This window comes from Ascaphus truei, chromosome 14 (genome assembly GCF_040206685.1).
Source record: "Ascaphus truei isolate aAscTru1 chromosome 14, aAscTru1.hap1, whole genome shotgun sequence".
NCBI classification, from domain to species: domain Eukaryota; kingdom Metazoa; phylum Chordata; class Amphibia; order Anura; family Ascaphidae; genus Ascaphus; species Ascaphus truei.
This window is the reverse complement of record NC_134496.1, coordinates 27,062,573-27,075,029: the sequence shown is the minus strand read 5'-3', so window position 1 is coordinate 27,075,029 and position 12,457 is coordinate 27,062,573. Positions and strand designations below refer to the sequence as shown.

The 12,457-nt window shown below is 43.9% G+C and overlaps 1 protein-coding gene across 2 annotated transcripts in view; it reads right to left on the bottom strand.

Annotated features, from left to right (window-relative positions):
• The window catches only part of SPHKAP (SPHK1 interactor, AKAP domain containing), a 141,752-nt gene that overhangs the window by 73,904 nt on the left and 55,391 nt on the right, over window positions 1-12,457 (bottom strand). For both annotated transcript variants that reach the window (XM_075570162.1, XM_075570164.1), the window contains exon 3: window positions 7,706-7,816. In XM_075570162.1, the coding sequence (XP_075426277.1) occupies window positions 7,706-7,816 (111 nt within the window). The remainder of the gene's footprint in view (window positions 1-7,705; window positions 7,817-12,457) is intronic.

Below are 12,457 nucleotides of genomic sequence, written 5' to 3'. Positions count from 1 at the left end.
CGGGCCAATAGGAAGTTGCAAAGTCATCTGTAACACGTGGGATTTAAACCTGCAGGAATTACCGGTGGCAGTACGTGCCCCAGGAGTCACCAGAGCTGAAATTAACGCGGTTCGTCTCGTTTCATTAGAAGCCTTGTTGCTTCTAAAATGCATAGCGCATCGACCTAATGTTAAAAAAATATTTTTTTTAATCTGCCACAGAACAGTACAGCTACTTTTTAAAATATATTTCAGTAGGAGGGATAAAATGCACCTAGCATGCATTAGCAAATCCTTCTGGTGGCCAAAGGGTTGAAGAGACCTTATCCAACTTCAGAAACATGTCTGCACTATCATTCCATGGCGATTTCTTACAGGATTTCACATTATTATAAATATGAAGGTCGGTGTCATGTACGTAATTCCCCATTTCTTTCTCTCTGCAAATCCCACAAGAACGGGACGGAACGAATCTGCTGCGGTGAAAAACGAGCGAGTTTTCTGCGTATTCCAGGAGTACCGTCTATGCACAAAGATCGCCACCCCAAAAAAATGATCTAATTTAATAGCGCACATAGATCATTTTGAAAGATCTGCGTACAAAATGCCCACGGGTTTACATCACATCCTAAAATGTCTATTTTGCGTGCGCGAGAAAATGTTTATGGTGTTTCACTCAAATGGCAAACACCACAAATCTACAACTTGCAAACAACTAACCAAATTTCTACTCATACTATTACTCTCTTTAGCAGGTGATATTGAACCTAACCCAGGTCCTCCCATTTCAGCTCTGTCCCATGCCCCTGAGAATTCCACCTTTAAATTCCAAAAAGGGCTATCTGTCGCCCATATAAATATCCGGAGCCTGCTGCCCAAACTGGACGAACTAAGGGCATGGTGCCTTATGCATAAACCCAAAGCCATCATTCTTACAGAAACATGGTTAACCCCTAAAACCCCTGATGCAAATATCGCCATTCAGGGATACTCCATTTTTAGGAGAGATAGGTCAAAGAGAGGAGGAGGGGTATTATTTTATATTGCAGACACATTACAATTTACACTGTTAAATTGCCCACCAAGCCCACCCTCCTTTGAAATTCTAGTTGGCAAAATCTGCCTCCCCTTTTCTAAGCCCATCTTGCTTGCTGGCATCTACCGCTCCCTAAAGCCCCTCTAGAATCCTTGACTGACATCACCCAATTTATTGGCTCCATTTCCTCTCTGAATGAGAAGAGTGAGCTGCTAGTTCTTGGGGATTTCAACTTCAATTGGCTTGACCCTAAAAACCACAAAACCCAGATACAACTCAAGTCACTTAACCTATCGCAACTCATTTCCCAACCCACACGGATAAACCTGAAATCGCATAACCATTCCTTGCTAGACTGGATTCTCTCCTCAAACACCAGCAGAATCCAATCCTCTGGCATCCTTCCTGATATTTTCAGTGACCATGCAATAGTGTACTGTGTAAGGAAAATTAAACCGCCCCATTCAAGCCCTAAAGTTCTCCTCACTAGAACATTTAAAAACTTTAACCCACAACAGTTTCTGGATGACCTTACCAACTGCCCATGGCACAGAATCGATTTAATTCCCGACCCTGATTCTGCGCTCGACTATTTCCAATCCGAGTTCTTAAAACTCTGCGATACCCATGCTCCACTACGCAAAATAAGGGTACGGGGGGCCCACCTTCCATGGGTTACACCTGACCTTATAGCACTCTACCAGTTCAGGGATGCCTTGTGGAAAAGCTACAAAGTAACTGGCACTACCAAGGATCTCAATCACTACAGATGCATGCGGAACATGTGCACAAGGCAAACAAGGCATGCAAAAGCACAATATTACTCTGACAATCTCCACCAGAATACTTCAAACCCAGCTAACTTCTGGAAGGTTATCAACAATATATTCCAGCCTCCTAACCATCAACAACCAAGTAATATCATTAAGGGGGATATTACTCTGACAAACCCCACTGACATTGCAAATGCATTCAATGATTACTTTGTGGGGTGTGCCACTAACTTATTAGCGAAACGCAGCACAAACCCCAAACATGAATCTCATCCTGGGAGTATCCCTACAGTCCCACCCCCTCCCAACACTGCCCACAATTTTCAATTTGGCCCAGTATCTGAAGAGGAGATTAAACAAGCGCTCCTCAAACTAAAACTAAGCAGCCAATGTGGACCCGACTTACTACAATCTAGGTTCTTACGACTTGGTGCCCCAGCCATTGCCAAACCAATTGCGTCCATAGTCAATTCTATCCTGTCTGCAGGCCATATCCCTAAGACCTGGAAAACTGCCAGAGTTGTCCCAATCTTCAAAAGTGGGGACAAAAACACTGTCTCAAACTACAGGCCACTCTCACTTCTCCCAATTCTATCCAAAGTCATGGAAAAATGTGTCCACTCCCAATTAAGCGATTTCTACACCAAGACAAATTTCCCTAGCCAATTCCAATCTGGGTTTCGTCCCAAACACTCCACCGTAACTACCCTGCTAAAAGTTTGCAATGAAATCCAGTGTGGAATGGAACGGGGACAACTCACTGGTGCAGTATTCCTAGATTTTGCAAAGGCTTTTGACACAGTTGATCATGCAATCCTGCTTAACAAACTCCAGAGCTCTGGAATAGGGAAACATGCTTTAAACTGGTTTCAGTCCTACCTATCAGGAAGATCCCAACATGTGTCCATCTCAGACTCTAACTCCAACCCCCTGGATATCACCTGTGGTGTCCCGCAAGGCTCTGTTCTGGGGCCCCTACTCTTCTCAGTGTTCATTAATGATCTTCCCACAGCTTGTAAGGAAGCCTCAATACACATGTATGCAGATGACACAATCCTATATGCACACAGCAATAGCCTCTCTGACCTTCAACACATACTTCAGTCTGACTTTTTGAGACTCGAAAACTGGATTTCCCAAAACAAACTGTTTTTAAACACTGACAAGACTGTAACAATGGTATTTGGGACCAAGACTAAATTTGTAAAGCTTCCAGTGACTGAGCTCCTGATTAGAACCAACGCTAACACCACCCTAACACCTGTCACTAGTTTTAAATACCTGGGCTTATGGTTTGACTCCCACTTAACATTCGGGATGCACATTGATACCCTGACAACCAAGACCTACGCCAAACTAGGGGTACTTTACAGGAACAAATCCTCCCTAAGTCTCCTGGTCAGAAAGCGTATCGCACAGCAGATGCTAATGCCAATTATTGACTATGGAGACATAGTATATGGCTCGGCTCCTCAAACCCACCTTAGCAAACTTGACACCCTCTACAATTCAATTTGTCATTTTGTTCTCCAATGCAACTACAACACACACCACACCGAAATGCTCAAAGAACTAGATTGGTCAACACTAGAGTCTAGGCGCAAAGTTCACCTTTCCTGTCTTGCCTTTAAATTCTTCATGGGCAAGCTACCCAGCTACCTGGACAAGCTCCTCACCCCTACCACTTGCAGCACTTATCACCTGAGATCAGACTCCAAAAGACTATTCATGGTCCCAAGGCTCAACAAAGTATCCGGACGTTCCTCCTTCTCCTTCCGTGCACCCCAAAACTGGAACAACCTACCAGAGACTCTCACATCCACCACCAGTTTAAGTTCTTTCAAATCTAAGGCTGTCTCACATTTTAACCTGGTCTGTAACTGTTTCATACGCTCATAATATATAATTTTCTTTAACTGTGCACGCAATGTCTTGTATATAATGTATACCCTGTTCATTTATGTAACTGTACTTGTAACCATGTATTATTTGTTTTACTCTGTGCCCAGGACATACTTGAAACCGAGAGGTAACTCTCAATGTATTACTTCCTGGTAAAATATTTTATAAATAAATAAATAAATTATTTTCACAGATTAGTGACTGTTTCTGTTCAATGTTTCTGTTCAATGAAAGCAGCAATCGCCTGCTATAAGCAGTTTTAACCTGTTATAATAGCACACCCTCGGCTGTTACCATGGCTATCTCTGTTGTCCTCATGGGTGTGAATGCCAGCGGCCATTTTAACCTCCCTAGGATTGCCTTAAACTGGTATCTCCACAATTCAACACCAGATCGGTAAAACTGCAGCAAAAAAGGAATTTGCAAAGGTAAAATGAAAGGAGACGTTTATTTTCATGGCGAGTCGTGCGGATTTCTGCTTTAAATGTATTTTTGTCCACCCGTATTGTTTAAAATGAAATGAGAAAAAAAACCTATTAAAGTTTTCTGTGCAGCTGATATTACACAGAAGCAACTGGCAATGCAAAATGGTTTAGCTAGGTCACCTATTCAGCAGATATAATGAGGCCGGCATTGTCTCCCTGAAGCCAATGAGCGGCTCGTCAAAATAACACTTCCATTGTATTTGACGGTTCAGCGCTGTAATGGCAATAGTGGATTGATAATGAGTATTCCTGCTTATGTTGGCGTTAAGCACGTCTCCGCTGAGCAGGCTGGGGAATTATACAAAAACATACATTGAAGCCAGAATAATCCCACAGCAATCGCAGTGCAGAACAGGTTCTTTAACGAGTTCCCGAAAGGGCCCAGGCGCCATATCAGAAAACATTTGGGAGTAGAAGGGGCACAAAAGCATATTGTAATGTCATTCTAGATACATTGTAAAGACCTGAAAATGATTATATTTCAAAATATTGCAAGTATGTATGTATTCTGGAACAGTCCTCTCTACTCTTTTTTTTTTTTTTTTACCCTGTGGCAGGACGGCCTGTGGACGAGGTCAGTCAATAGTCCACACGTGTAGTTTCAGGTTAAAGCAAATGGTAAGTGGTTTTATTTCTCCACAGTAGAACGTAACATTTGGGCACACTGTCCCTTTAAGGCAACACAAAATATAGCAGCAAAATAAAAAAAAACCTATCCCTTTGTAAGGGCTAACTTACTTTCCCAGACCCTATCTGCAGGACTGGAGGGATATTCCCATTAACAGCCTATCAACATATATCACAATATTTCAGGAAACAATATCAAAGTCTTACTTTCCTTTAGGAAGAGGGCTGGAACTCCAGCTGCATAGGAGAGCTCTGTGGTATGAGGCAACCACCTGATTGTAAGCAATGGCTTCCTTATATCTCAAGCTGGTTGTCAGGTGTGTCTTCTTAGTTCCTGATTGCCAGCTATTCTTCCTGGGTTAACCTTCTGAGTGCTGGATGAAAGACTCAGATATAGGTTTCCCAGGCATAACTAGCAGTACCTGTCACATACCCCCAATGGTTTTTTTATAGGATGGGAAGCAAGAGGTCCCTCGGAGCCAAACATCGTTATTTTTTTGCTCTGGGACCCGCAGTTCACATCATACTTACTGGTGAAGTAACCGGGTTTCAATCTCCCTCTGGGGGAAACAAAATGGCTTCCAATTGGACAGCCATTTAAATCCCCTATAAAAGCCAGGAAGTCAGACTAGTAACTTCAACAGTAAGTATCTCTGTAACAAGGGGGTCGCCAAAGCTGAAAATAATGCGGTTCAACTCTGGAGGATCCCCCAGTTCCAATCTTGTAAAAATGGGGGGTTAGTTAGGAGGGATTGCTGCTTTAACTTACAAGAGAGTGGCAATGTGAAAAAACCCACAACTGCCTAAGCAACTAGTATGGCATTAGCAGGAGCAGAGTGTCCAAGGTCTACAACAAGTCCCCTCACAGACGCAAGTTGGAAAACCTTGGTGTCAAGATCTACAGAGATATTTGTAGGTCAATATAATTTCTGCATTGTATTCTATGGTTAATCCACACAAACAGTATGTTATATTTACATATCAAGGCAAAGAAACGTTTTATTTCAATAATTACCATAGAAATTGTTTTTTTTCGAGCTAATTTCTAATCTAGTTTTAAAAGACGGTCACGACAATAACTTATCTTGGGTCCATTCGGTACTCTCCAGTAAATATAAGATATATTTATACACAGCGTCTCTAACATTATTTAATATCTCTCCTGCGCCACACAATTCCCAGGCTGTCATAAAAGATGATCAAAAAACAGATCAAAAATCAACAGAAGTCAAAACAAAACCAAATTAATATCTTCTGTTCTACATCTATGGATAGCAGAGCTCAGTCCCACATGTTATTAATATAAATATAATCCCCAGAGTTGTCACAACAACAGGGACATATTAAAATGTGGAGCTAATGATCTTGGATTGCTTCCTGCCTCTTTCAACCTTGTACTCAAGGTCAAATTTGATCAGTTATCAGACCAGAAAATAACAACACAGATCGGGTGGCAAAGTGGATACATCAAAGACTAGAAGCGTGTGATTGTCCCATTCGTATAGAGGTCTATTACAAACACCAATAATGCGTGTAACAGGGTTAGAATCCATGACTATAAGCTCTCTGGGGCAGCGTCTCCTTTTGCCTTATGTTGTTATTTACCTGTTACACTTATCCCCACTGTTTGTAATTTATTTACCTTGTATTGCCATATTGTAAAGCGCTGTGTACACTGTATAAATACAATTATACCTGCGTATAGAAGGAAAAACGGGAAAAACGGAGCACCATGTCCAGCAATAAAAGAAAAACAGTCATCAGGAAGCGTTCCCATAAACAAGCTAATTTAATGGATTCAGGTTAAATACAACACACACCAACGCGTTTCGGACTATAGATAGTCCTTTATCAAGGTTCCTTCTGATGTCTACTTACCGACGGAGGCACATTCAACCCTGTGCCACTGGATCTACAAACAGGACGATTACTGCACTAAATTCAAGTGAGTCTGTTCCAGTTTGACCCCTTATGTCTTCAAGCAAATAGGATGTTTATTCTACTGGTCACCGGCAGGTGCAAATGATTTATCCTTACTACTGTGCTGAGTGGGATCATTTCTAAACCAGGTTACATCCTTCTAGACATTATTTATACAAGGGTTGCCTTACTCTAAGCAATATTCTACTCTGCTATTACAGTTGTTTTCTTAGAGCACTATACAACACGTTTTTTCATTATACCTGCGTATATACATGTGGGGATGTCCAATCCTCAATTACCTTAAATACCCTCCTACTTCTCAGTTCCCTTTGCAGTTTTCTCTAATCTCTACCATTAGAGTTGCCAGGTAGCCTCTCCAAAAATACTGGACACAATGGTACCTCTCTCTGCTCCATACTGTTTCCTCCTCTCCATGGCCCCACCCTCAGGCTCCTGACACCTCCTGATTGGCTGCATTACCCAGTAGCAGCCAATCAGGATGGAAGAAGCTGCACAGTCCTCTAGCAACAGCCCTGCTCTCTCCCTGCTCGGGGACATCCCGCAGCCCCCTAAGCCGGTCAGGTCCTTATGTCCAGAGCGGTAATACCGGACACATACATGTCCAGTATTACCACTAATTTTTTATTGGACAGAGTGTCCAAATACAGGGCAGTCCAATACTGGACACCTGGCATCCCTGTAAGGGTGGGCAATCTTTCAGTTGTAACCCGTAAGTACAGACTTGTTTCTGTAGAATAGTGGTTATCACACTTGCCTGATTTGCATGTTGTATGCAGCACGGTAATAGTGCATGCTTTCATGTGTGAGGCACCAGGTTCAATCTCATAGCCCAGGCCAAATTCTATTCCCATCGTTTAAGTGCTTCTCAGCCGGCCGTAGGTGAAACACACACTGATATATATATATATATATATTTATACATATACGGTATATCTGCTCTGTATGTAAGAGTTACTTACGGAGGTCCGCTGGGTTTCTGACCTTTCGTCCACTAATCCAATTCTGCACAGAGTCCTTGGGTTCTGCAGCCAGTATTCTAAGGACTCTGCCGGTCGGTCACTGCACAAGACCTGGATAGAGAGAGAGAGAGAGAGGACAGACTGTCACCTCTTATTATAACAATGAGCTGAGCCTGAGGGATTTCATATCCCCGAGGTCACAGGCAGCTGATTCTGCAATAAAATGTATCCGCGTGTATTTCTATTTATGTAGCACATTCACCCACAAAGAAGAATTTATTATACAGGGAATTAAAATGCAATAAGTGCATTAAACATATCTTGTTTAATCTTGTTTCGAAATCACTGTGCCACAAAGCTTACAGTCTAAATGGGAGACTTACAGCGACAGTAGGGGAAGGAATAAGTGTGCTGCCTGGCCTTGATGGTGGTTAAGTGCCCCTGGGCATGGGGAGAAGTGGTCAAAGTCCTCACTACTGTATTTAAAACGTGTGTTTTGCGGTTTAAGTTGAAAGTATATCATTTTTTTATTTCATATGTGAGTTTAATTTGCCTCAAAGCTGATAATATTCTGCCCTGAACCCATGTACGTGTGTCTTGCCCCTCTGGCACTGCAGCGGTTAATATGAGTAAACATCTCATACATATTTCAGTGAATTTTCTAACTGCAGTATCATACCTTACAAATCAAACCTCGGCAGGCTCAGGCACGGGAACACACATAATTGAATTACTCTGCTTTAATTAAAGGTTATTAATTAAAGAAAAATAACACGCGGATGGGAGAATTGTAGGCAGAGTGGGAATAGACGAGTGAAGAGTGACGCAGACTCTGGTGCACAGCGAGATTCAGACGTCTCGCCCCCGACAACAGAAGTTAGTCACGGTAATGGGAGAAGAGTTTATACAACAAATTACAAGACTTCCACGCCATGGGTTTGTAAGATATTGTAGAGGCAGATTCAGGTGGGAGGAGGTGTGCGGGGGAGGGTGTATTGGGAAGGATCAGAGAGTTTATTTCATGCTGTGCCTATGTGTGTATGAAGGGTCTGCATCAACTCAGCTCCACTAAGTGATTTAGAGAGCGGTTAAATGAGCAGTTAGAGAAGGAGTTAGGCTAAGGCCTGGGACATAGGGCCTTATTCAGAAAGCCTCGATAAGGCCCTTATCGAGCACTTATCGACCAAAATGGCTACTCGTATTCAGATAGCCTCGATAAGTGCTCGATAACGGCCTGTATCGACGCAAAATTTTATCGCGATCAGAAATTCGCCGACAGCAGCGATCAGCCCCTTATCGAACCTTTTTGTGATGGTTGATAAACTCGCGCGATTCAGAGACCCCCGAGTCGGCTGTCGCGGCATATCGCAGCCCATCGCAGCCCTAAAAGGCGGTCTTCTCCCCAAATCCAATTCACCAGAAATTTGTTGGACAATTGGTGGGGAGATGGCCTCGATGAGCAGCGATGTGTCGGGACTTAGAAAAAATCAGGCCCCTTTCCTGCCTCGGATTGATGCCGGGGGTCTCCGGAGCTGATAGCCATTAATAGCAGCTCCGGACCCCCCCGGCATGCATCCGAGGCAGGAAACATCCATGTACAGCAACTTCATTACCTTAGCGGCTAACCGCTAAGGCAATGAAGGGGTTAAACACCCGTGCCAGGCTTACTGTAAGAAACATACAATACAATACAATGCTGTAGCTAGCGGGGGTGGGTGAAGGGGGAATTTGGCCCTTAGTGGCTGTTTAGGCATTGCGGGGGGGTTGCGGGGGGAGTTAACCCCTTCATTACCTTAGCGGTTAATACCGCTAAGGTAATAAAGGGGTTAACCCAACCGCTACCCACCCGCAAGGTCTAAACACCCATCCTTAGGGCTACTACCCCCTTCACCCACCCGTGAGGCCTACAGTAAACACCCACCCCTGACTGACTATACCCACCCTATATCCATTGAGTAGTATAGTGGTACATCATACCCATATAATAATAATATGGGCATGATAAGCCTCTATAGCACTCAATGGGCACCCTAATGACAATAAATTAATACACAAGACACACAATAATAAAATGTAACTAAACTCCAAAAAATCACACGTCACTAAATACAAACAGTAGCCAGCTAATCCAATCAATAGCAACATCAACAATGAATTAATTAAACCATTAACCAATCTAAGCAATTAATTCCGAAACCAACTCAAAATGAATAGTAACACTAACCAATGTAAACAATGAATTACTCCAACATTAATGAATATAACCATTAAAACTCAAAAAAATTAATTAAAACAATCTCTGAAGTAACCATAAAACATATTAGCTAACATAATATTACATTAAGTACAAGCGAACACCAATCGCAAACCTTTAATTACATTAAGCATGAAAAAACAAACAATAACATCCACATAATACATGAAATGCCAAAAAGCAACACCAATACCAATCGATAAATGCCCCCCAAATATTGTCATAATAATGTATTAATCTGTACCCTAAAGAGGTACCGATTAATATATTATCAGTCAATGTGCCTCCCCCCAAAAAATCAAAAAACACATCCAAAGATTAAACCTGTAAAAAGGGACATTTACAAACATTCAATATATTACTTACCATTAGAAGCTGTTGCCCTCCGACTCCCGGGGTAACAGGAAGCTCACGTACCTTGAAGGCCTCCAACAGCATCCGATGCCATCCGCCATGAAGATCCGGCTCAGGTACCCCAATCTTCTTTTTTCTTTCTTTAATCACCTTCTTCTATCTTCATCTGTAACCATTTCTTGTTCTTCTTTATCTTCTTTCTTCATCTGTCAATCCAAAAAGCCCCATGGTCAATCCCAACCGATGCTGTCTCGTCGGCTTCTTGGGCTCAAATGAGGCGTCACGGCCTTAAATATGGCTTGTGACGTCACATTTACCCTCACAATGGTTAACAGCCACCTGATTGGCTGTTAAAACCATGTGCAGACTTAATTTTTTTTTTGCCGTGACGTCACTTAAAGGGAATGATGCCAGCCAATCAGAATGGCTGTGCTTCATTTGCCTTTAAGATGACGTCACGAAGCCGGCGTCAGATGGTATTTCAGCCAATCAGATCGTGGGAACAAATGCCACACTCTGATTGGCTGAACTACCTTGTGACACAGCGGCCATCTTGGATTTAGTGACGTCACGTTAAAGGGAAATTAAGCACAGCCATTCTGATTGTCACGTGACCGGGACATTTCCTTGCATAGCAGATACCGGCACCCCATAAAGAGGCCTGTATCTCGGGAAGCAGGGGGTCCCCGGACATAAAACCAACGTGGTTCAGCTCCGGGGACACCCTGCACCTCTACACTATTAAAGAAATGTATATTTAAATAAATAAATCTCGGGCGACATTTCAGCTGGGAGAGGCGACTCTCTCAGAGCAGCTCTCTCTGCAGCAGAAATGAATCGCTGGTTCAGGCCTTTTCAGAGGCTCGATGCTATCGCTGGCTGCAACTCGTCCGTTTTGGGCATTTTGCTATCGCTGGTAATCGAGCCCTTCTGAATACCGTGATAGCAACGCCCAAAAAACAGTCACTTTAAATTCCCTGGCGATTTTTTTTATGAACCCTCTCTGAATAAGGCCCATAGTGCCTTTAACAGTGCTGAGGTGCGCTGAGGTTCAGGGAAAGTGGTGCTTTCCCTGGCCTTACACAGCGCGCCGTCGGGGCGGGGGCGGGCCAGTGATGTCACGGAGCTGGTTCGCCCTCATTGGGCGAACCGCTCACATGACCGGCCCTGCGCTCCGGCAAGCAGGAAAATCTCAAGACTCGGTGAAACACACGCTTCCGCAAGCGTGCGGAAGCGTGCGCGAGCCCCTGCTAAAGCCGCTCTCATTGCGGCTGCAGGGGCTCAGTTCCGAGCAGCAGCACGCCTCAGCATGGTTATGCGCTGACCATGCCCGAGGCCAGTCCCCGCTAGCGCTGAGCGGGCGCCAGGGAATTACATATATATTTATATGTAAGTCCCCGCTCACGCGCTGCGCGCGGCGCTCATGCACACACGCTCAGCCGCGATCGGTGCTTAGGTAAACAAAAAAACTACTTGCCTGCGCGCTCAACTACCTGAAATGCCCCCCCCTCCCCCGCGCGCAAGCAGGATACCCAGCGCTCATGCCTGGAGCGCTCTCCAAGCATGAGCGCGCTCAGCACCAGCGGGAACTTAGCCTTATATGGAGCAGTTATAGGAGCAGTTAGGGGAGGAGTTATATGGAGCAGTTAGGGGAGGAGTTATATGAAGTAGTTATAGGAGTACTTAGTGGATGAGCTATATGGAGCGGTTATAAGAGTAGTTAGGGGAGGAGTTATATGGAGCAGTTATAGTGAGTGGTTATAGGAGCAGTTGGGGAAGGAGATATAGGGGGCTGTTATAGGAGCAGTTAGGGGAGGAGTTATATGGAGCAGTTAGGGGAGGAGTTATATGGAGCAGTTGGGGAAGGAGATATAGGGGGGTTTTATAGGAAGAGTTATAAGGAGTATCCATGGCCACTCCAACCTTGAACTGTGGGTCTGGCCGCCAACGCTTATCCACGTAATTCTTCTGCTGAAGGGAGGCTTTAGTTACGTTGGCATGAATCCTCCTCCAGAGAGACTTTAGCTCCTCGACCTTGTCTTCCGCTGCGGGGCCTCCAGATATGTAGGTGGACGATAGAAGAGTAGAAGAAATTGCTGAAATAGTCTGAGACGGTAGAATGGCTCCTGCAAACAAGTAGATTG